The sequence below is a fragment of the Myxine glutinosa genome, chromosome 12 (assembly GCF_964187855.1).
Source record: "Myxine glutinosa chromosome 12, kmMyxGlut1.1, whole genome shotgun sequence".
In the NCBI taxonomy this organism is placed as follows: Eukaryota; Metazoa; Chordata; class Myxini; order Myxiniformes; family Myxinidae; genus Myxine; species Myxine glutinosa.
This window is the reverse complement of record NC_136272.1, coordinates 51,613,211-51,639,451: the sequence shown is the minus strand read 5'-3', so window position 1 is coordinate 51,639,451 and position 26,241 is coordinate 51,613,211. Positions and strand designations below refer to the sequence as shown.

Below are 26,241 nucleotides of genomic sequence, written 5' to 3'. Positions count from 1 at the left end.
GCTAGGTGTGAGGCAGGTGCACCAGCCCAGAGGGGAGAGCAGTATTCCATTGAGCTGCGGATGAAAGCCTTGTATGTGGTGAGGAGCTCAGGTGTGCCAAGGAAGGACTTTGCACAACGGAGGATGCCCAGTCGGCGACTGGCTTTGGAGGCCAGATTTGAAATGTGGTTTTCCCAGGAAAGATCATGGCAGATAGTGAGACCCAAAAGCTTGAGTGACAGAACTTCTTGGAGAGGATTATTCAGAAAGTGGATGGGAGGGTTGTCCAGTCGGTCTTTTCGGAGAGACATCGTAAGAGTGTGAGATTTGTCAGGATTGAAAGACATGTTCCACTTGTATGCCCAGTCTGTGATTTTGTCCACGTCTGCAGAGAGTGAAGAGGCTGCTGCCTGCCGATCTGAGGGATGAAGAATGGAGCGACAGAGAGTAGAGTCATCAGCAAAGAGATAGAGAGGATTTTCAAGAGAGTCAGAGAGATCATTGATGAAGACCAGAAAAAGCACAGGGCCCAGAATTAAATTGAATCTGTGTCATGACCAATTAAATTGAATACAATTTAAACAAAATAACATGCTTGAACATTCTCAAGGAATCAATGGACATATGCAGTGCTTTCAGAAAGTATTCACACCCCTTGACTTTTTTCACATTTTGTTGTGTTACAGCCTGAATTTAAAATGGATTAAATTGAGATTTTTTTTTGTCACTGAGCTACACATAATAATGTCACTAATCTATAATGTCAAAGTAGAATTTAAAAATATATAAATTTGCATAAATCAATTAAACATGAGAATCTGAAATGTCTTGCGTCAATAAGTATTCAACTCCTTTGCTATGACACTCCAAATTGACCTCAGGTGCATCCAATTTCTTTTGATCATCTTTGATATGTCTCTATAACTTGATTGCTGTCCACCTGTGGTCAACTCAATTGATTGGACATGATTTAAAAAGAAACACACCTTTCTAGATAAGGTACCACAGTTGACTACATGTCAGAGCAGAAACTCTATCATGAAGTCCATGGAATTGTCCGTAGAACTCCAACATAGAATTGCAAGGAGGCACAGATCTGGGGAAGAGTATAAAATAATTTCTAGAGTGTTGAAAGGTCCGAAGAGCATAGTGAGCACCATAATTAGGAAATGGAAAGAATATGGAACGACCCAGACTCTTTCTAGAGCTGGCTGTCTGACCAAACTGAGCAACCGGGCAAGAAGGACCTTAGTCAGGGAGGTGATCAAGAACCCAATGACCACTGACAGAACTACAGAGTTTCATGGCTGAGATGGGAGAACGTGCCAGAAGGACAACATTCTCTGCAGTACTTCACAACAACAACAAACAACATGCATTTTAAGGCCATTTTCCCTGCTAGAGTGGGGGTTAGCTCTGCAGTACTTCACAAATCCAGGCTTTATGGGAGAGTGGCCAGACGGAAGCCACTCCTGAGAAAAAAAGCACATGCCAGCATGCCTGGAGTTTGCAAAAAGGCATGAGAAAGACTATGAGAGCATGAGGAAAAAGATTCTGTGATCTGATGAGACCAAAATTTAACACTTTGGCCTGAGTGCAAAGTACTATGTCTCATGAAAACCAAGCTCATGACCTATTTAACACCATCCCCACCGTGAAGCATTGAAGCATGGTGGTGACAGCATCATGCTATGGGGTGCTTTTCAGTGGCAGGAACTCGGAGACCTGTAAGGCTAGAGGGAACAATGAATGGAGCCAAATAGAGGTATATCCTTGAGGAGAACCTGCTTCAGAATGCAAAATACCTTAGATTGCGGTGAAGATTTACATTCCAACAGGACCATGACCGCCAAGCGTGCAACCAAAGTAACACTGGAATGGCTTCAGAACAAGAACGTGAAAGTCCTTGAGTGGCCCAGCCAAAGTCCAGACTTGAATTCCATTGAGAATCTGTGGAAAGACTAAGATTGCTGTTCACCGACACTCCCCATCCAACTTCACAGAGCTTGGGCAAATCTGCAAGGAAGAATGGGAGAAACTCCCCAAATCCAGATGTGCACATGCTAACACCGACATCCCGAAGTAGACTCGGAGCTGTAATCGCTGCCAACGGCGATTCTACGAAGGATTGACACAGACGGTTGAATACTTGTGTAAATTAGATATTTCTGTATTTCATTTTTAATTGTTTTGCTAAAATTTCTATTTTAAAAATCCACTTTGACATTATTAGGTAATCTGTGTAAATCAGTGATACAAATATCTCAATTTGATCCATTTTAAATTCAGGCTGTAACACAACAAAATGTGAAAAACTTTTAGGGATGTGAATACTTTCTGAAGAAACTGTAGTATGTTTTTTTGAAAGTAAATGATACCTTGAATGGAAGGGAGGAATATATGAATATGAATATGAATGATAGTTTTAAGGCCATTTGCCCCGCTAGAGCGGGAGTTAGCCTTGCGGGCCCCATGACAATCATGGTTCCCTGTTTGAGGCAATGTTTTTATGGCCGGATGCCCTTCCTGACGCCAAGCCTTAGTCGCCTCTCACGATGCGCAGGGATACGGTGTACCTATTCTAAATTGGGGTACACAACGGGATCATTCATCCGAGCAAGCTGGTACTCAATTTGCCGACCTCGGAAGGATGACAGGCTGAGTCAACCCCCCTGGCGTTAATTCAGTGATCGACTGGGATTCGAACTCAGGATCTTCGGATCCCAAGCCTGCGCCCTAATCGCTAAGGCAACACCAGGCTTGAAGGGAGGAATATGCTTTGTATATTTGAGCATTAACCTGAATTTTATTGCAGATGGACCTGGCAGGTTTCTCATCTGACCCCATATTTCTAAACAAATTCCCAGTCTGTCTTTGTGTCATGTTTTTGCCACTCACAGTCACGTCAGCCGACTAATCATCTGTGTCCACCATTGCCTGTCTCCTAAGGGTACTAAGCATGAAGGAACAAAGTTCTGAGCATCATGAGCCACCAGTTCAGATAGGAACGCTAAAGCTAAACAGGGATTGGCTTGTTTGGCCATTCCCATTTGAACCAATGTTTCATGATGCTCAGAATTCAGGTGAAAATACCATTTAAAATATGTATTTGTCCATTGTCTATTATTGCTCTTATAATTCACATTAAGTACACTGGTTTCCACTAACTTTTTGTTTTTTGCATACACGCTCCTCCATGAGCTTTAGAACAATGTATAAAAAAAATCATCCTGATAACATTTTTCACCACATATGATGGTATTAGTAAAATGCACTTATCTTGATGTAACGACCAACTAACTAAAACACATCATTAAGCGAACAAACATTTTACCCCAACAAAGGTGCAATCGCCTGAAGTGCTTGTCGGCTAAGATGGCAGAACATGTGATGAAGTTGTCGTGGACATGATGTTATGATATAACATGATGTTACAAATGCTCAATTTTTGTTTAAGAATAAAAAAGATGAATCAAATTGGAGTTCAAGCCCCATTAAACACATTATTATCCTCCATTTCTATGGACATGTCACTTGGTGAGATGGTGAGCATTATTTTGATCCACTTAAAGTGAGGATTGACTTTATGAAATACTCGAAAATGTAGCGTCTATTTTTTACACAACCTCAATTTTATTGTGTTTTTATATATTTATAGCTCTTTGGAATGCAGAATTAAGAACTTGTCTTGTTTGTGAAGACTAGTGTCGATCTGCATCGGCAGACAGGGTATGCAAATGGGATGAAATCAACAGGACAAAAAAGATTGAGGTATCCTAATCGCTGTGGGAAGCAAGTAAGAGCTGATGATTCGGGCATCAACCAAACCTCTTTTGCTCTGATGAAGGGTTAATGCCGGAAACTTCATCTTCTCCTTGCTTCTTTCGGCATTTGGCATAATTTGATCAATGTCCTGTTGATTTCATCCACTGTTCTTTGCAATGCAATTAACCTTCACTCATTACTTTACAAAAGTGTGTTTAAAGTTCATTCCCATCTGTGGATCTGCCTTCTAGAGATGGTTGACTCACACTTTTTCCTCCACGACTTCAGGCAGGTGGTGCACCAGCATCTCATCTCCCATCCTTACACCCGATTTTCCCTCCCCAAATTAACTCCACCTAACTCTCGACCCATCTCTCTCTCTCTTTGTCTCTCTCTCTGTCTCTCTCTCTCTCGCTCTCTCTCTCTCTCTCTCTCTCTCTCTCTCTCTCTCTCTCTCTCTCGTTGGTTGTGCGGTACCTTGCGTTTGTCAAATAGGCGGAGTGCTTGTTTTGTCATGGGGACGGCCAGCAATTTGATGAAGCATGCCGACACTGCAATGGACAGGGCCAGACAAGGTAAACACTTTCTAGATCCGTGGCTCTTGCGAGACCTATCGTTGGTGACATTTTCGATTTGCAATCTGTTGAATGCTAATTCCACTTTATATTGCTAATTCTACTGCATTGCAATTTCTAACAATGAGCATTCTCTCGCTTGGGCTTCTGAAGTCTTCCTGACACTGCAGATCTCCATCCGTGCATCGATGCAATGAATGTGTTGGTAATCCACTCAAATAGACGAGCACCTTTTATGTAGCTTCTAAAGCTCATGGAAGAGATGTCAGACACACATCACACACTCACCTGCAGACAGACACAGCAGATAACGCAGGACTTGGCATCAGACAAACACAGATGTTGACCTTGGTGGAAGAAATTTCCCAGAACACACTGGGTGTCGGCCGGACCATCTAGCTGTGGCTCTTTTCTCTCCGCAATCAGCTGAACACATTTATGGAGAGATCACCCTCCCATGCTCTATTTCGATTGACCATGCTCTATCCTGTAAATGCTGAGCGTCAAGCGAGTAAGCAGCACGTAAGTAAGTAAGTCTTTGCACGCAGGTCTTTGCTATGACTTGGTCAGGGTCGGAATCGAACTGCCGGCCTACCAGACTCTGAGCCATTGCTCGAAGCAAAATTCCACTGGTTCAGATCTTTGAGACCTTTGCAATCTTCCTTGCTTATTAAATGTATATTCAAACACTGTTATGAATTGGAACAAAATTGTGATGGTTACCCCATGACTGGTTTGCTAGTTATATGAATGACCACTCGCAGTGTATTAAATACAAATCGGTTACATCTCAATAAAGGAGAATAGTATGTGGGGAACCTCAGAGGACTCTTTTGGGACACCTGCTAATTTTCATTCTATACATAAATGATATTTACAAAGTATCTGATTTGTTGTCTCATCTCGTATGCTGACAGCACTAAAATTTACCTCCACCACCAAAGGTGGATGGAGGTTATATTTTCACCACTGTCTCTGTCTTATCTGTTTGTTTGTCTGTTTGTGAACACAATATCTCAAAGAGTTGTGAACAGATTCGGACGAAACCTGGTGAAGAGGTTGGGTGTGTGACAAGGAAGAAATTATTAGATTTTAGCGAAGATTCGGATCCGGATCTGGATCCGAGAATTTTTCCAAGTGATTCTTCACCATTGAGAGATAGGACTGAAACTGGTATATTGCAGGATATCTCAAAAAGTTGTGGACGGATTCCAACAAAACTTGGTGGACAGGTTGCGTGTATGACAAGGATGTATCCATTCAATTTTGGTGAAGATCCGAATCCGGATACGAGAATTTTTTTCATTTTTCAAGTGATTCTTCACTATTGAGTGATTGGGCCGAAACGACATGTAGCATATTTCAAAAAGTTGTGGACAACTTGTGACGAAACTAGGTGGATGAGTTGGTTAGACGACAAGAACAAGCCAATTCGATTTTGGGTCGGGTCCGGATCCAAATCCGTGGGATCCAAAACATAAACTGGTCAGCCTAGCAGAAGTGCCATTCTAGTTTTTATTGCGACAGCAATTTGAATTCTCCCTTTAATGTTGTAAATTATAATTTGATCAAAATATGTAAATTATTTCAGGTTTTTAATAAATTGTCATTGAATTCTAAAAATGCAATTTATTTTGTTCGGTAATCAAATAAATTATATCTATCAATGCAGAAGATTTTAAAATAAGCTGAATAATGAAGAAATCAAGGGTTGAAAAGGCAAAGTTTGTGAGGATCTAAGTTGATTCTAAATTATCTCGAAAATCTCAATATTTCTGAAGTCAAAAAATAAGTTGCAAAAAGTATTGATTTAATTTATATATTTGGTCATTTGGATACTTGCTTTGAAATGATGTAATGAGTTTGATCGATTTCAGACTAGTTTTACCATCTTTTTATGCCTCTGCCATTGAAGTCGCCAGAGACATTTTGTTTTTGGGTTGTCCGTCCGGCTGTCCATCGGTCTATTTGTCCCAAATAGGTTTTCATTACCACGATAACTTAAGAACAGCTGAAGGGATCCAAGTCAAATTTGGTACAAGTACATATGTATAATGATGCAATGATTAACTGCTTAGATTATGAGGTCAAGAGGTCAACGGTCAGAGTCTGTATAAGGCTTTCGTTACCACGATAACTTAAGAATGGCTGAAAGGAATCAAGTCAAACTTAGCACAAGTATGTATGATGACGTAATGATAAATGGATTTGATTATGTGGTCAAGAGGTCAAAAATCCGAGGTCCCATTGGGTAAAAATTACGTTACTGGGCTAACTTGTGAACCAGTGATGTGATTTTGACCAAACTTGGTATTATTATAAATTTTGATGCAAAGATGAACTGATTAGATTTTGGTGTCAAAGGCCAAAGGGCAGAGGTCATGTCAGGTATAAATGTGATCCTTGAGATTGGCTGAAGGGATTTAAATCAAACTTAGTACATGTATGATGATGTAATAATGTGGGCAGAGGCATATCGGCCGATGTCGCAACATCGAAGGTTGTCTTTCTCGTTTTACTTTTTCAAAATTAAAACCTTTCTTAATCCATGTCTTGCTTTCAGGTGTGAAACATGCAATGGAAACGGTCAGTGTCCCTGCAAAGAATGCAATGCCAAGGGCCAGTTGAAGTACTTTATCATGCTCACTGTTACATGGTTTGTGAACTCCATTTGTTGACAATTATTTATTTTATTCTACATTCGCTATATTTAGAGGTATTATGGTATCTGGTATCTGAGTTATTTTTTTTTGGTTCAATTTTGATTGAAACCTACAGGAAAAACATCACTCTAGATTTTGTGGAGGACAAACACAGTGGATTGTCTCCGGAGCTTTTAAAAGATGCAAATGGACAGGAAATCTTTCATGATGAACAGCCAATGGTGAGTAAGTCAGTGAATGAATGAAGTTAGGAGAAATGGATGTTATGAGAATGAGTGATTTTTGTGAATTCGTTGAAGCTGATGCATGGATAGGTGATTTGCATGAAAACAGCTTTGCTTCACATTGGCTTGCTTCAGGAGGGTCTAGTTGCTGATTGAACAAGAAGAGGTGAGAACAGAACCAAGGTAGCAGTTTCATGCAGTTTGTGTTCATTAATTTCCTTCATTGATCTTCCCTTTATTGATTTTTTTTTTCTGCCCTTATGTTTTAATCACCCTAAAAAAAAAATCGCCACCTTCAAACAAGGAAACCCAGACACAGGAGGAGGCTACTCGGCCCATCAAGCCCATGTCATCACCACATTCTCGACAACCCTAGGACACAACACAATCCCTGCACTTCTTAAATCGTACAGAAAGGTAGTGGGGCTTTATTTCACACAGAGTTATTAATGCATGGAATGATCTTCCAGGAAAGGTTGTAGCAGAAGGGGCAGTTGATAGGTTTAAACTGGCTCTGGATAAATATCTAGAGGAAACGGGTATAGAGGGGTACACGTATATTAGCGTGGATGGAAAGAAGATTATGATTAGCCAGGTATGATTGAGTTGAATGTTGTGCATGTGCATGTGCATAATTGAGTCATGTCCAGTAGGAAGGTGTTGTGTTTTTTTTTTTGTGCAGGTAGAGCAATATGGGAAGTACAATGATAGTACAATGAACGATAGTGTTCTGTCCCAGGGTTTTTGGGAATGTGGTGACGACACGGGCTTGATAGAGCAATTGGCCTTATCCTGTGTCTGAAGGCAGTGGATTTAAGAAGCTATTAAACATAAGGACAGAATAATTCCGACAAGGGAAGATCAAAGAAGAAGCAAACTCATCAAAACAAACAATGTTTAGAAATGTTGCAAAGAGGCAGTGAGAAGAGGACCAAAGGCAAGAAAATGAAATTTGGGCACATGTTACGGATTCGTAACTTCTGTTATTGTGGTTTTCACCCACTTGACATGTTGCTGATCTTATGTATTATTATTATTCGCAAACGGTTTATTATTCACGAACAGTTATCAAAAGTTAAAAAGGATAACTGTAAGTGAAACAGGAAACCGAACGAGAAGAATGAGATGAAGAGGAAGAAGCAGCGCGAACCAAGTTGGAGAGGACGTGTGACGTCAGCGCTCTAACGAGCCAGGTTTACCGACAGCCGCGAGGGGATTTTGAGTTCCTGGAAGGGACATCCGGCGATAAGAATATTCGCCGGAGTGGAGAAATCTGCGCAGACAGATTTGGGGCGCTGAGATTCCGATGAATCCTTGCCTCGTCGCATCGGCTCAAGCCAGAGCCGTCTGCCATTTTGAACCCCGTGCTTCGGACACCTGTGAATGTTTGCTTCGTGTCATCTTCACCCCCAACATCCTACCGTCTGTCGGAGATGAGTGGGTGCGACCGCTTCGTCTCCAATTACGTTGCGGTTTGCTGAGGGAGCGGTGAAGGTGCGCCTCTGGAGGGCGCCGTTGTACAGTTTGGTGGGAAGAGCACCCTTGCCCACTGTACACGCTTCGGAGATCGACTGGAAAGCGAGATTTGGGCTTCGACCGGATTTCGTTCTATCGACCGCTGGAGCGACTCCCATTCGCCTTGGGAAAAGTCATAGAGACATTAAGGAGTGTCTGTTCATTTGCTGGCAGAGCAGTGAGTTACTTGACTTTATATAAGATATATATAGAGTGCACTCTTAATGGCCATCTGTTATCCCGTTATTCCTGTGTGTGATTTCTAATACAATTTTGTTCATTTATAATCATTGGTGTGGTTTCACTATTGCTTTTCAACACAGGGTAACATATTTTTCTGCCGGGGTTCCTCTCGGGATTCGGAGGTTACCGAGACCAGGAGATCCTAGAGGACTCCGTAACACACATCATATTTATTTATTTTTATCTGATCGAATGGCAATTGGAGGAGTTTGGCATGTGACATGCAGACAAGTGCATTAGGAAGACGATCTAGATAAATCAACACAGTATATGGGATTTTAAACTTGTGATCTCAATATCATGGGATTCAAAAATGACCCTCCTGGTTTATTTGCTTTCAGAACTCTTCCTTTGAATGCTCATTTAACCTCTGGTTCTATTTTCTTCATGTCATCCATCTTTTCCTTGTAGGTACAGCCTTTGAGCAGATTCCCCAGTGAGTTGATATGCAAGAAATCTCAGGCAGCCTTGAGCGATCATCTGACACGTATTCAAACTGCCCGTATCGTCCGGCAGGTAGGGAATTTTTACGTCGGGCTTTTGGATACTCCAAATAGTGAGTCGAGTCTTTCTTGATACTGATTCCAATAAATGCATGACCTTATAGTGGCTTATTGGCTATGAAAAGGTTTAGTGATTGATTTCCACCTTCTCGGTTCCCATTACGAAAGTCAAGCCTTTGGACACCCATTCGGCAATCAAAACTGTATTTGTAGTTTCATTCATAACTAGATGGTATTCATAGAATACTTACCTTGCGCAGTCAACTTGGTGTGAGCCAACTCTTGTTTTTGAACGTCTTTTTTTTTTATCCAATATGGTGCCTGTACCACGTGACCTATGACGTCGTAATAATCCTTAAAATATTCTCCAGGAGGAGGCCCTCCTATTGTGAAAAGCTCGTGTCAATCGGACCAAGAATTGCAGAGGAAATAAATTATGACGTCATAATTAAGGTGCCGATGACATCATCATTAACATATCTTATTCCCCAAGCAGAGTACTTGCCAATGAGCCATGTTTCAATTTTTTTCCATGGAGCGGTTTCAGAGTTATAGAGTTGCAACTTTTTTTATTTTCCCAAGATGGCGCCTGCACCACGTGACCTATGACGTCATAATTATCATTTTTCAAATTCCACAGGAGGAGCCGCTCATATTCTGAAAATTTTGTGCCAATCGGACTAACAGTTGCAGAGGATTTTTTTTTTCATACTGATCAGATCAAGTGTTGTACTTGTCGAATTATGACGTCATCATTACGGCACCGATGACATCATCAACATATCTTATTCCTCTTGGGGAGTACTTCACGATGAGCCATGTTTCCATTTTTTCCATTGAGCGGTTTGGGAGATATAGAGGTGTAACGTTTTTCCAAGATGGCGTCCGTACCACGTGCCCTATGACGTCATAATTATGAATAAAACATTTATACAGGCAGAGGCGCTTCTATAGTAAACTTTCGTGTCAACTGGACCAATGGTTGCCGAGAAAATTAATTTTAAAAATGCAGACACGGCACACTTACGGCCCACAGCACATGTACGGCACACGTACGCAACCGAATGCTTAACCGAACCGAATGCTTTTCGCTTCACGAGCGCAGGGTAAAAATGGTTTTGTTTACTTTAACCATCATCTGTCGGAAGATGAATAAATGTGTTCCATTTGTTTGCAGAAGCACACCGTGGACCTGATCCCACTTACAAAGTTCATCTACGAGTTGGAGGGGAAAACCTACGAGTTCTACGTATATGGAAACAAGAGGAAGGTCTTCGCACCTGACTACCCAGCAACCTGCAAATGCTGCGTCATCTTGTGAAGCCTGATCGAGGAGAGAAATCGAGTTGACCAAGAGAGCCTACCTTAAGTCTCTTCCAAACCTGTAAATGATTTTTTTTTAACCTACACGAGTTATACCACTTTCAATATGCTTCATTCAGTGTCTTCAGCACCTTCACATTTTTGCACGTTAAAGCAAATCTGAACACCCACCTGTGACATGTTGTCACAACACAGTGTCACAGGTAGACTGTGATTAGCCATGGTTGGGGTTTAACTTTATGAATAATAATGACAAACTATTCAAAGAAGGTGACAGTACAGTATTTGTTCAACGTATAAGTTCGTGCAAAGAAATAAAACAAGGGCTTGGTTTATTGATTATAATCACTGACGGGAAGGGCACCTGAAAAAACGTTGACGTGGTAAGCAAATTGAATACCGAGTAGTAATACCTAGCACAGCAGCAATAATTTAATAATAAATCCTACACCTGGGACTAGTCAGCGTTGGACTTTCAGAAAACAACTTAAACAGCCAGAACATATAAATAATGATGACTGACGTTACCTGTGACCAGTCTGTGACCTGTGACCAGCCCTTATGCTCCAGTAGGTTTTTCAACATCATCTCTCGGTCTGATTCTTGGTTTATCTACGTGTTGCCAGTTTGTAATTCTTGGTGTCCACCAGTTGTTTGTTCCTTCTGCATGTCTGGCCTGGTTTCATTTGTTTTTTATTGTCTCCAATATTCATTGAAAATAGTTTACTGTACTTTCTGATATATTCGCTTATCTTCCTGGGCCTTTTGTTTATGCCAAGAGACCATCTTTCCACGGCTCTTTGTGCATTGATCAATTTTTGCTCCGTCTTCTTTGTTGGAGACCATGTTTCACTGCCAGATTGTAAACTTTCCTTTTCAGACACAAAGGAAGTTTGCTTTTAATTACTTTTTTTTCTTTTCCCATATGCTGCCGATCCTGCTTTCGAACATCTCTTCACTTATTCTAATTGATCCGTAACCATTTGTATACCAGCGGTTTGTTGTATACGAGGCTTGTTGTATCCATGTTTGTTGTATAACCATTTGTATACGAGTTATCCTTTCTAGGTGAAATTACTGGTTTATTCAGTTTTACACGAATTTTTTTTTCTCACGAATATCAGTTTCGGGACGAGATGCCATTCGATTTGCCATATTTGGTGCCAAAGTACTGCTAAACTGCAAGTTTGTGGTCCGATTCATGTTACGATTTGGATTCAATTGGAATGAAGTAGTTCCTCCAGCATAAGAAATAGACTGATAGACAGACAGAGTGAAACAATAATTGCTTAACCCCACATTGTGCTACGTGTGTGCGGCAACAGTATGAAGTGTGTGTGTGTGTCGTGCTACTCCTACAATTCTGGCTCGATTACATCGACTTGCTACATGGGACAGTGTGACCCCACTTAGTGTGTAGGAGTGTCTTCATCTTTGCCAGTGGTCGTGGGGTTGGGAGGGGCGGGGGTTCAGGGACGCCATTTTCCCATGTAAATGTGTATTGTGTAGCGCCGCCTCCAGGTTTGAGAGGGTATTACAGGTTACTACCCTTTACAGTACAGTATTCCTGTCCCCACATTTTCCAGTGCAGCGAGTTGTTTTGAATTGTAAGCAGTCGATATGTTTTTGCTTCATGCATGTAACCCGAGTTATTACCTCCGCCACCGAAGGTGGATGGAGGTTATGTTTTCACCCCTGTCTTTCTGTTTGTCCATTTGTCTGTCCGTTTGTGAACAAAATATCCCAAAAAGTTGTGGACGGATTCGGACTAAACTTGGCAGAGATGTAGCGTATGTAACACCGACGAAATGATTAGATTTTGACGAAGATCAGGATTCGGATCCGGCTACTAGAATTTTTAAAATGATTCTTCACCATTGGTAGATGAGACCAAAAACGATACATAGCAGGATATCTCAAATAGTTGTGGACGGATTCGGACGAAACTTGGTGGACCGGTTGGGTGTCTGACATGGACTATGAGATTCGATTTTGGTGAAGATCTGAATATGGATTCGGATATGAGAATTATTTAATTTTTTAAGTGATTCTTCACCATTGGGTGATATGGCCAAAAACGATACATAGCAGGATATCTCAAAAGGTTATGGATGGATTTGGACGAAACTTGTTGGACGGGTCGTGTGTGTGACAAGGAAGAATCGATTCAATTCTGGTGAAGATCTCGATCCGGATCCAGCTAGTAGAATTTTTTTAAAGTGATTCTTCCCCATTGAGTGATATGGCCAACCAGGTGGAGGTATGCTCTCTACTGAGTGCCGTTCTAGTTGTGTTTTGGGGCACCATATTTGTAAGTGTGGGAATCCTTAACATATCTTATGATTAATATCCAATGTTTACCTTTATACATGAAGTATGTACAAAACAGGTGTGTATGACGGTGGGTCTCTGTATTTGCAGTCTCATTTGCCTGTGGATGGTTTTTGGTCAAACTTTCAACAAGCAAACAGATACTGAAAATACCGAGCTTGCATTCACTTTTTGTGGCGTTGGAGAAAGGAAAGGAGTGAAAGAGATATCTAGTTACGGAGAGGAAGTAAATAAATTTGAGCATATATGGAAATAATATTTTTGTGTCTGTCCAGTTTTCTATCTGCTCTGTCACTTTTTTGCACATGACTCAAATGTCTTCCATGTTTTCCTTATGGCATGTACTTTTGCTTCCAACAACTCCTATTCTGTTGGGCCCAATCAAAAGTGGACTTTTTGTTGAAGCATTGACCATGCCGGATGATGGATGGCATGCTTCAAGCCCAATGGTCACAGGAGTATTGCTGTTGTTTTTGTTGTTGCTTTATTGCCCTCCTGCCCTGTCAAGGCCATTGCATCCCATCAACTGTCCTTGACAGGTATATGTACTCGTTAATTAATATTTTATTTCATTATTTTAAAATATAAACACCTTCCTCAAAAGTTTTTTGATAAGAAGAAAAGACAAACTGTTGAGATGTTCATGATCGATACTGAAATGATCTATGAAGACCATGTTGCTCAATGTTTTGAGGCTGTATGACAAAATTCCACATGCATGAAATTTTAAAATATTTGTCTGTGCTCATATGTTCTTCTTTTTTAAGGTTATCTTCTTATATTTTTCTTCTCGGTTTTCCGAGGGAGGGTTTTCATTACAGTAGACAAGCTGGCCAATGCATGGAATAGTAGGGTCAATATACGAAAAAAACTCACCTAACCCCCAAAAAATTGATACAAAAGGTTTTTCAATGGATTCTGGTACCGTTGGGCATGGTAAATAACATACTAAAAATCTAGTAACATCTGACTTCCGGAAAGGGGTCATTTTCAAGATGGCGTCCAAGATGGCCGCCGGGAACTTAAAATGGCCATATCTCAATTATTATTCAACCCAGAAAGGTGGTTTTGGTGTCTAACCCTAGGTTTTAGGGCCCAAGGAATCCAATTGAATCAATAAAATTACCATCAGTTAATTATTTATTGACAAGTCCAAGATGGCATCCCAAGGTGACATCCTGATCCACTAAAATGGCTCTGTCGAATTGTAGTCAACCGAGAGAGATATGTTCAGTGTGTATACCTAAGTTTAAGGCACCCAGGAAATCATCAAAATTACTTAAATAAGCACAAAGTAATCAGGTAATCCAGTAAGCCAGGTTTACCAGCCCATTAGGCATTTGTTGTCTTATACAGTTAGTCGCTATTCATCGTCATCCTCCGACTCACCAGCTAATGAACCAAGTGTGTGTTTCAGATTGGAGATAAGAGTGTAATGTGTCTACACCACTGCCACCTGTGACTCCAGTCCACAGTATTCAGTGATCATTACAGACAAAGGTTTGTACAAATCTTGAGAGGTTATGGCAAGGGACAGACTATTTTATATTGGGGAGGGGGGGGGGGGGGGGGGGGTTCTGAAAAATCTGACAAACAATTTATTTTCATCTCAAAAGGAATAAGTATATTATTTGGTACATGTATGCATAAACAAAATCCATATTTTTTAGACATTTCCAAAAGAAATGTACACTTGTAATGCTCCAGACAGTCTCTTGAAGGTCATTCATTGTAACTGCTCCACTGCCTGCAAGACACTCCGCTGCTCTTGTAGACGATATGGACTACCATGTACTACTGCCTGTGGACCGTGCCAACTTGAAGAATGTGACAATCCACATAACAAGTTTCTTCCAGAGGAGTCGGATGATGACGATGAATAGCGACTAACTGTATAAGACAACAAATGCCTAATGGGCTGGTAAACCTGGCTTACTGGATTACCTGATTACTTTGTGCTTATTTAAGTAATTTTGATGATTTCCTGGGTGCCTTAAACCTAGGTATACACACTCAAAATATCTCTCTAGGTTAACTACTATTCGACAGAGCCATTTTAGTGGATCAGGATGTCACCTTGGGATGCCATCTTGGACTTGTCAATAAATAATTAACTGATGGTAATTTTATTGATTCAGTTGGATTCCTTGGGCCCTAAAACCTAGGGTTAGACACCAAAACCACCTTTCTAGGGTGAATAATAATTGAGATATGGCCATTTTAAGCTCCCGGCGGCCATCTTGGACGCCATCTTGAAAATGACCCCTTTCCGGAAGTCAGATGTTACTAGATTTTTAGTATGTTATTTATCATGCCCAATGGTACCAGAATCCATTGAAAAACCTTTTGTATCAATTTTTTGGGGGTTCAACCATATATTGACCCCTCTAGAACCAGTAAATGGTTTTGTAAAGTTGGACTCATGCTCATCACTCTCCATTTCTATGAATCATTACTTGCTTTTCTCTATAATTGCTAGAAGAAAACTGAATAAAACTGAGTGCATTGAATCTGTGTGGGGTTGCATCGGAAATTCACAAAGATCTTCTGACATATTGTGTGGCGTGTGGCTCGGGAAGGACTTTGTGCCCCGCCTCCTCTCTCCACACCCCCCTCTATCCCTCTATCTTTCTATCCCTTCCATTTAACACCATTTTCTTCCATTGCAAACCCGTTCACTCAATTGCTTGCCAGGTGGCAGAACAGAGGCGGAGATAGAATTCACTGGAATGGACGCGCAAGTTCCACCCCTTCATCCTTTAGTGTCACATGAAGGTGGCATGGCAAAGCCAATGAGGAGCGACCAGCGAGGAGGAGGTAGAGCGCAACAAATTCTCTCTCTCTATCTCTATCTCTCTATCATCATCATCATCATCATCATCATCATCATCATCAAGTAACAGTCAGAGCAGAAGTCGAGAGCCTGTTCTCCAGCGTGATTTTCCACCGTTGGCTTCAGTCCGCCAGAATGGAGCTTCACACCATACTCTCCTCGCTTTCTCTCATTTACACGCATTCACTTATTTTTCCTCATGAGCTTTCTACAGGGCTTTACTGACGACCACATGGCCCGGCGCACCATTTTCAGCACAATGAACTACCCCCCACACACCTCTCCCAAAACAAGATAACCAGAGCCGCCAGGTCATCACCTCCGTGATGAACGAGCACCATCCATGAGAGAACGAGCCCAAGCGTCGAGTTCTGGAACGGTGGTCTCAGCCGAAGTTATTGAAGTTGCGCCGGGAAGCGATCAAAAAGTCCCACTCTTTATGCTCAACCTCTACATTCTCTTTCTACCCTCAACCCTCCTTTGTGTCATTCCTTGGGTGTCCGGATCCAGTATCGTAGCTTGTGATAAGTGATTGTTCGTAAGTGCACCGGGCGGCTATGATCGCATAAGGGAAAGGGCAAATGTATATGTGTTTTTCTTTGTGTTTGGAAATTTCTCTCACCAGTTTCTGAGGTAACTTTCTCCCGCCATTTATTTGTACAGCAAGTCCTCGCTTAACATCGTCCCGGTTATCATTGTTTTGTTAAGTCGTTGATCTATTCGAGAACATACTCGTTTAAAGTCGTTCACTGTTCTGTTATAAGGTTGTTTCCCCTCGAATTTAGCACCAAGCAAATGGTTTTCTTCGTTTTAATAAAGCTACAGTATAAACCACTCGTGATATACGCGTACCCCACACGGGTAGGAGCCCGAATGCAAACGGACAATGCGGAAATGGCCAAACCATGAACCAATAAATTCCTCATTCCTGTGCCACCTTCAGTCGAACATCAGGCATGGACAGCCTGTTCGTGAATGACTTGAACAAAAAGCGGTGAATGCCAAACCAATAAGCAATAAATGGGGGTCATGTTTCTATTCTCGGTAAATGGCGAAACTGCAAATGCCGAATCCGCGAATGTCATGGCTGGAAATCCTCATATCATTTCCTCATTCTCCTTTAAACTCAATCTATATTTTCATTCAAAACAGCATCATTCCAATCACAAATTGATACTATACCATTAATATAACAAAATACAATATTACAAACACTCGTGACATAAACTAATATAAATGCTGATCTTATGTGATAACAAATACAAATGAACTGCCAGTGAGCAAGTGCGGACATGAAACACTTCATATGGATTGAAACTCAAAATCATAAATGTATTGAGAAATTTATGAAATCTCCCTCCACCTGAGGATGGATAAAAGCAGCGTCGTTTGGGTGGAAACTCAAATCACAATTGTATGGGGATTTTATCAAACTAGTGAATGTTTACACATGCAGTAAATGCGAAACTGTGAATGCCGAACCCGTGATTGTGCTTAAATCTAGATAGGGAGCAGTTTCATACAGGTAGAAAAAAAAAACAACTCAAAACCATAATTATATTGAGAAATGTATGAAACCCCCACCAACCTTAGAACACCCGCTGGTACCCCAAAATGTTCCACAGAAAATTTGGTGGGGCTAACCCCAAAACTGAAGGAGTAGTTTGGGGACGGACGAACAGACAGACAAACGCTCCTGCTTTATAATATAGATTAGTGGGGCACCATTGGGGAAACCCACGGGCATAGACGTGTATGACATTTGGACATGTTGAGTTAGATGCTGCATATTCAGTTTTCCAAAATGGTTACTGCCAATTCATCAGATTCAGAAATTATGTAATCTATACAATGTATTTACTTCACATGTGACTCCTCACTCCTCTTCTCTCCCCCTGTATCTCCATTCCTCTCCCTAATATCACTCCTCTCCAATCCCTCCACATTACTCTTCAATCCCTCCACACTCCTCTTCAATCCCTCCACACTCTTCAATCCCTCCACACTTCTCTTCAATCCCTCCACACTCCTCTTCAATCCCTCCACACTCCTCTTCAATCCCTCCACACTCCTCTTCAATCCCTCCACACCTTTCCAATCCCTCCACACTCCTTTCCAATCCCTCCACACTCCTTTCCAATCCCTCCACACTCTTCAACCCCTCACTCCTGTCGAATCCCTCACTCCTCTCCAATCCCTCACTCCTCTCCAATCCCTCACTCCTCTCCAATCCCTCACTTCTTTCCGATCACTTTTGAAGGCTGTGCACCCCCTCTCCTCCCCTCTATCCGCCCCTGCCATTGAACTAGTGTGTGCAGTAATTGACACATTTGATGGAGTTTTTGGAGGTGTTCTACCACCTTCAAAAGTGAGACACGGACATGTCGGATGTCAATCCTTTGCTGAGCGTCAGAAAAAATGCTCCATCAGCAAGTCTAGTCTGTCTATACATAGATTTTAGATATGTATATTGTAATGAATATTTATGGATGCTTATCAGTGCGCTTATCAAATCCATGCAGCACCTAAACTCTTTGCAACACACCATATACTCTTTGCAACACATCATAGAGTATTTGCAACTCCTCATAGACTCTATGCAACAGCTCATATACTCTTTGCAACAGCTCATATACTCTTTGCAACAGCTCATATACTCTTTGCAACACCTCATCGGCTCTTTGCAACACATCATAGACTCTTACAACATATGAGACTTTGCAACACCTTGTAGACTCTTTGCAACACCTCTTAGACTTTGCAGCACCTCTTAGACTCTTTGCAGCACCTCTTAGACTCTTTGCAGCACCTCTTAGACTCTTTGCAGCACCTCTTAGACTCTTTGCAGCACCTCTTAGACTCTTTGCAGCACCTCTTAGACTCTTTGCAGCACCTCTTTGACTCTTTGCAGCACATCATGGACTCTTTGCAACACCTTGTAGACTCTTTGCAGCACCTCCCAGACTCTTTGCAGCACCTCTTAGACTCTTTGCAGCACCTCCCAGACTCTTTGCAGCACCTCTTAGACTCTTTGTAGCACCTCAGACTATTTGCAACACCTCATAGGCTCTTTGCAACGCATCCTTGACTCTGCAACACATTCTAGCGTTGCAAAGAGTCTGGGATGCGTTGCAAAGAGTCTGGGATGCGTTGCAAAGAGTCTGGGATGCGTTGCAAAGAGTCTGGGATGCGTTGCAAAGAGTCTGGGATGCGTTGCAAAGAGTCTGGGATGCGTTGCAAAGAGTCTGGGATGCGTTGCAAAGAGTCTGGGATGCGTTGCAAAGAGTCTGTGATTGGTTGCAAAGAGTCGGATGCGTTGGAAAGAGCCTGGGATGCGTTGCAAAGAGTCTGGGATGCGTTGCAAAGAGTCTGGGATGCGTTGCAAAGAGTCTGGGATGCATTGCAAAGAGTCTGGGATGCGTTGCAAAGAGTCGGATGCGTTGCAAAGAGTTGAGGTGTTACATGGATTTGAGAAGTGAGGTGATAAGCATCCAAAAATATTCACTGCAATGCATATCTAAACTAGAACGGCACTCAGTGGAGAGCATACCACCGCCAGGTGAACAGTTTACGTTTTGTATCCCAAAGTAGACCAGAAAATCACAATACAGAATCACATTTAATCAAAATCATCCGTCCACAACTTTTTGAGATATCCTATCTCCCAATGGTGACGAATCACTTTAAAAATTATACTAGCCGGATCCGGATCTTCACCAAAATGTAATCGATTTTTCCTTCTCACACTCACAACCTCTCCACCAAGTTTCGGCCAAATCCGTCCATAACTTTGAGATATCCTGCTATGTATCGTTTTTACCCTATCTCCCAATAGTGAAGAATCACTTAAAATATATATAGTAGCCGGATCCGAATCTTCACCAAAATCTAATCATTTCGTCCTTGTCACATACGCAACATCTCTGCCAAATTTCTTCCGAATCCGTCCGCAACGTTTTCAGATATTTTGTTCACAAACAAATGGACACGGGGTGAAAACATAGCCTCCAACCACCTTTGGTGGAAGAGGTAAAGGTATTTATGTATGGATGGACTAGCCTTGCTGTTGGACTATGTTCAGCTGGAGGATCGTGTTGCCATCACTGGTAGTTGTTGAACGCTAAAGATCCCACAATGTCTTTCACGAAGAGTCTGCGAGTTATTGCCAGTGCGTACAACAAATCCTAAGTTGCTTGTAAAACGGCCTTCGGCCGAACAACAGGCCTCAGCATTGTTACGTTAAAGATTTGGGGTGGAACGAGGTCCGGAAAAATTGGAGCCATGAAATAGGTAGAAAAGAGTTTTGATTGTTTATTTGTCACGTTATGATTACAGAATCTGACGGATACTGTATGTTCACATCTACCACTTTTAAACTATAATTTGAGCAAGGAAAACGGCATAAATTTTAATATAAGTGCCTGTTGAGGAGTGTGTAATATGTAGTTTACATGCACATTCGCTTTTACGAGCTGGCACATCATGTTGGAGCATCTTCAGATGAAAAACAAAAGGCAACATCGTGTCTGCATGAGGTTCTGCCAAGTTTGCAGAAACTGGTCATTTTTATTTCGCTCATTCCATATATAGCACGAGTTCCACGATAACAACACTAACGTTGATTTTTTTTTGGTATTACATTGAACTTGGCATTTATTTAATAAACGATGAACTTGGTAGGTGGATTGGCTTTATGCATTTGTATTTTTTAATTACCTTGTATACATGGTCGATGCTCATGGAAGAGCCGGTACCCTGAACGGATCAGGATGTAATAGACAAAAACAGGATGCAAAAAACATACATGGCGAAAGAAACTCTAAGGAGGAAAAATTGGAAAATTAGAAGGAGGAAATTGGGTGGCGGTCGAAAAGATAATGGTTTTGGATTGGGAATGATCTGCCATGGCGTTGAACAGATGTTTTGAAGACGTGGAGTGAAGAATGAGATTGAGGAGGATGTGGAAGTTGTTTCAACAGGCAGGAGAAACACAGGAAGAAATGAGTTGAGGTGAGCAGTGATTCTGGATTGAGGTAGTTTTACCAGAAGAGGGTTGACCCCATGTAAACCCTGCAGAAACCTGGGGGGCGAGGCAATGCACGGATATAGTAGAAGGTGCAAGATCAGAAACGAGGCGGTAGAAGACCGAGAGACTACAGACCTGTCTGCAACAGCGAAGTGGTAGACCCATAGACTCAGCTTCATCGTGGGAGAATCCAATGATCTTGAAGATCTTAGTTTCCACGGAGTCAAGCTGAGCTAGATATGAGGCAGGGGAGCCAGCCCAGAGGGGAGAGCAGTACTCCATCAAGCTGTGGATGAAGGACTTGTAGGTTGATAAGAGTTCAGGTGTGCCAAGGAAGGACTTTGTACGATGGAGGATGCCCAGTCGTCGGCTGGTTTTGGAAGCCAGCTTGGAAATGTGGTTTTCCCAGGAAAGATCATGGCTGATAGTGAGACCCAGGAAAGAATGACTGAACTTCCTCAAGAGGATTGTTAAGAAAGTAGATGGGAGGGTTTGTCAGACGGTCCTTTCGGAGAGACATAGCGAGTGAGATTTATCAGGACTGAAAGAGATATTCCAAGTGTTTGACTAGCTTGTGATTCTTTTTCAAGGTTTGAAGAGAGGGAAGAGGATGCAGCCTGTCCAAAGGATGAAGGATGTCACGGCAGATGGAGTAGTTATCAGCAAATAGATAAAGAGGATTTCCGAGAGAGTCAGACAGATCATTGATGAAGATCAGGAATAGGAATGGGCCCACAACATTCTTTTGGGCACCCCAGCCTTGACAAGAAGTGGAGATTAAAGGATTCCATTGAGAATCACACATTGGCTGCTGGAGTAGAGGAAGTGAGTACGCCATGTGTGGAGGTGACCTTGGATGCCATAAAGTGAGATAGTCCAGTGGCAGAATCGCAAAAAGTGGCCGAGAAATGTGTTTAGGAAGTACCGCTTGGTCGAAGCTGCCAATGAGTATTTTTTGGAAAGCTTACATCCTGAAATTTATGAAAATGCTTGTTGGCAGTTTTGAAAATGTCCTATAGGGGAGATATCTGGTTGCGATGGTAATCACCTCAAAAATATTTCTAAAACCCATGAATTATTTATAACAATTATTTGGAGCACCGAACGACCGATTCAAATGCTCAAATGTATGTTTTCTGATAGCATACACCAGCTGCTTTGAGGAGAAAAAAAAATGTGGTCAAGGTCAATGGTAAAGGTCATGACATTTAGTTTTAAAAAATGAACAAAAATAACATAAAAAATTGTTTTGATCTGGAGAAGTTTGTTTAGCTTCGACAAATTTTGAGGTCTACTGATCAAAAGCAAAAAAACAATTGAATGTTTCCATGGTAACCATTAGAACAAAGTAGTGAAGTAAGATAGTCCTCAAATATGCACATATGACGGTGTAAAATGCATACATGAACATGTGCAGTTCGGACTCTGCCCTTCATTATAGCGAAGAGCGTTGGACTTGGCATGGCATATGACATCTAATGATGATAAAACGTTGCTTATTATCATCATTAGTCAGCCGTTCAAAGTGCAAAATGGTTGCCATGGAAACCGCATTGAAAAGCTATATTGTAAAAGGAGCCGTGTCTGTCTGTCTGTCTGTCTGTCGTGTTATAACTTGAGAACGGATTAATGGATTTCAATAAATCCAACTATGGTAGATTCGGGTACCTCCTGGGAATGTTAGTGATCCAAACATTTTTTTAAATCAATATATATATTTCTTGTGGGTACATGGGACACGTGTCAAAACTGCAAATGCCAACACGTGACATTGGTTATCCCTGCATGGAGAGCAGTATCTCCCAGGAATCCTTCCCCCCCCTCCCCCCACATAGATTAGCCTTCGCAGCAAAGATTGGTATTTCCGTCAGCGAAGCGATGGGTCTTATATTCTAGTATATGTGAAGTTATCACTTTTATCAATACGTTTCTAAATGTAGTGCAGCTGGAGCGCACCGGAGCTGAGCTGCAGCACTTCAATCTATGGGAGACGAAGCTTAGCTCCGCAACTGTTGTTTTTTTTGAAGTACTCTAAGTCTCTAAGCTGTTACCATGGGATTGAAGAGATTGCATTGAGACACTGGTTTATTCTATATGTTTCGAGTCAACAATGAACCAAGCATACATCACTTCAATCCAGTAACTTTGCAGTCACGACAAAGGGATTGCAGTGTTACAATTATATTTACTATATTATTATTATGAACATTATGATTATCATGAAAAAAATATTACTGTATTAAGAAACCTGGGCAAATTTTTCCAAATTTGCCCTGAAGGTGACATGAAGCCTAAGGCCGATAAGTACTGTGTCGTTGGAAGACCCTTAACGCCGACGCTTTCGATATTTGATGATCATTTTAATAATCGGTTTGTTTGTTTCACACTGAATGTAAAACGTGAAGGTAGAGCATGGCGATTGTGATATATGACAGGTTCGACAATATGTTCGGCTTGAACGGCATAGGAATCAAAACGGCAGTGTGTGGAGTCAGAAATCTTACGCCGTAATGACATCACATTACCCTTGTCATATGACCATATCCTCAGCTCTGATTGGTGTACGGTTGTGAGGTAATTTTTAAAGATAATTATGACATCATAGGTCACGTGGTACCAGCGCAGTCTTGGAAAAACCGAAAAACCTTGCACTTCTATATCTTTGAAACCGCTCCGTAGAAAAAAAAATTGAAACATTGCTTATTGTCAAGTACTCCCCATGGGGAATAATATATATTCAAGATGATGTCATCGGCGTCTTCATTATGACGTCATAATTAAACAAGTACAATGCTTGATCGGATCAGTTTGAAATTTCTTGAGCGTCTACACAAAAATGGTGTGGTATAATGAAATTGATGACGTCATTGGTCACCTGGTTCGGCAGCCATATTGGATTGAAAATGAAAACCTTCAAAAATCTTTTTCCAGAACGGCTTACTAGTTCATCCGTTAGTCTGGACGAAACGTGAGTATGTATATTAATTATATTCGACCCTTTATAACTCAAACACCCTTTACGACCACCAAGACCCTTTCGAACCTTTACAACCCTGTCTCATTAAGACCATGAAGACCCACAAAGACCCGAATACCCATAAAACTCTTAGGATCCCGAAGACCCTTTAAGACAACTAAAACACTTTAGATCTTTTGGAACCCTAAGACCCTTTCAGACCCCTCAAACCCTTTATAAGCTGAAGACTATTTCAGCCTCCTAAGGCCATTTCAAACTGTAAGACCCTTGAAGACCCTAACATCCTTTAAGGCCCCTTTAAAATCCTAAAACTCTTTAAGACCCAAAGGATCCAAAAGACCCCGATGACACGTAAAGACCCCGAAGACCCAAGGACCCAAAATACCCTGAAGACACTTAAAGACCCCGAAGACCCAAAATACAGCAAAGACCCAAGACCCCGAGGTCCCAAAAGACCCCGACGACCCAAAAAGTCCCTGAGGGCTCTTTCTTGTTTTGAAGAATGCAATCATTGGCAGGATAGCAATGAAGTAGCATACTCTCCTTGCACCTATGACCTATTTGGTCTGGGTTTGAATCCTGGCCTAAATGTAAACGCTCACCCTAGTGTTTTGCAAACAGCTGTCGAGTACCATGTTCCTTGGATACATATAAGGCCGGGTGTCCCGTCTGCTCGCATTAGCTGGTGGACGTTAAATATCCCATGGCTTCTTTCATGAAGAGTTGCTGAGCTATTGACGGCATCCTGAACAAATTACAAATATCTGGCCAAATCACCTCGACCTCCTGAGAGGGAAGTTTGACGCGAGTCTTTCATGAACCAGCCTGGACCAGCTGGTTCATGAAAGACTCATGTCAAACTTCCCTCTCAGGTGACCCAAAAGGTGGGATTATTTGGGGCCCTTAACGTAGTAGTGGGAGGAGTAGTAGCTGTAGTAGTCGTGGTAGTAGTAGTCATAGTAGTAGTAGAAGTAGTAGTAGTAGTGGTGGTAGTAGTAGCAATAGCAGTGGCAGTAGTAGTAGTAGGAGTAGTTGTAGTAGTAGTCGTAGTAGCGGTAGTGGGAGTCGTAGTAGTACTAGTGGTGGGAGTAGTAGTCGTAGTAGTAGTCGTAATAATAGTAGGAGTAGAGTAGTAGGAGTGGTAGTAGTAGAGTAGTAGCAGTAGTAGAGTAGTAGTAGTAGAGTAGTAGCAACTGGTCCTGACGGCATCAGCCCACGGGTCCTAAAACCATGTGCTTCCGCTCTTTCACTCCCTCTTTCTGTTCTCTTCACCCTCTCTTTTGCTCAAGGTCATCTGCCATCTGCTTGGAAATCAGCCAACATCACCACTTTGCACAAAAAAGGTGCAAAAACAGATCCCAGCAACTACAGACCAATCAGCCTTCTCCAAATTATCAGCAAAGTCATGGAATCCATCATTGCTTCAGATATGAAATCTTTCCTCTTCTCCAATGGCTTGATCTCTGATCATCAATTTGGTTTCAGACCTGGTCACTCTACTCTGGACATGCTGCTTCTGCTTTCTCAACAATGGATGGAGGTCCTCAACGCCAAACAGGAAATTAGAGCCGTCTCCCTTGACATTTCACGTGCCTTCGATACGGTCTGGCACCCCGCTCTGCTCACCAAACTCTCCTCCTTTGGTATCCATGGAAATCTCCATGCATGGCTGGCGGACTTCCTCTCTGGTCGTAGTCAACGTGTGGCCCTGAATGGGTTTCTCTCATCTCCTCTTCCTGTTCAGGCTGGAGTTCCCCAAGGTAGTGTTCTGGGCCCTGTGCTTTTTCTGGTCTTCATCAATGATCTCTCTGACTCTCTTGAAAATCCTCTCTATCTCTTTGCTGACGACTCTACTCTCTGTCGCTCCATTCCTCATCCCTCAGATCGGCAGTCTGCAGCCTCCTCACTCTCTGCAGACCTGGACAAAATCACAGACTGGTCAAACAAGTGGAACATGTCTTTCAATCCTGATAAATCTCACACTCTTACGATGTCTCTCCGAAAAGACCGACTGGAAAACCCTCCCATCCACTTTCTGAATATTCCTCTCCAAGAAGTTCTGTCACTCAAGCTTTTGGGTCTCACTATTTGCCATGATCTTTCCTGGGAAAACCACATTTCAAATCTGGCCTCCAAAGCCAGTCGCCGACTGGGCATCCTCCGTCGTGCGAAGTCCTTCCTTGGCACACCTGAGCTCCTCACCACATACAAGGCTTTCATCCGCAGCTCTATGGAATACTGCTCTCCCCTCTGGTCTGGTGCTCCTGCCTCACACCTAGCCCGT

At 42.0% G+C, this 26,241-nt stretch overlaps 2 protein-coding genes across 3 annotated transcripts in view; both read left to right on the top strand.

The window, feature by feature from the left end:
• The window catches only part of SSUH2 (ssu-2 homolog), a 73,293-nt gene extending 57,662 nt beyond the window's left edge, over positions 1-15,631 (top strand). Inside the window, exons 9-14 of one of the 2 annotated variants that reach the window (XM_068132473.2) lie at positions 4,240-4,319; positions 6,883-6,975; positions 7,098-7,203; positions 9,376-9,480; positions 10,645-14,080; positions 15,402-15,631. In XM_068132473.2, the coding sequence (XP_067988574.1) occupies positions 4,240-4,319; positions 6,883-6,975; positions 7,098-7,203; positions 9,376-9,480; positions 10,645-10,788 (528 nt within the window). In that variant the 3' untranslated portion in view covers positions 10,789-14,080; positions 15,402-15,631. Of the gene's footprint in view, positions 1-4,239; positions 4,320-6,882; positions 6,976-7,097; positions 7,204-9,375; positions 9,481-10,644; positions 14,081-15,401 lie in introns of those variants that run through there. The other variant, XM_068132474.2, reaches the window with a different exon arrangement.
• Positions 15,632-15,815: 184 nt separating this feature from the next.
• The window catches only part of LOC137437821 (transcription factor EC), a 244,658-nt gene continuing 234,232 nt past the window's right edge, over positions 15,816-26,241 (top strand). Inside the window, exon 1 of the mRNA XM_078766816.1 lies at positions 15,816-15,938. The gene's annotated coding sequence lies outside the window, so the exon portion shown is untranslated. The remainder of the gene's footprint in view (positions 15,939-26,241) is intronic.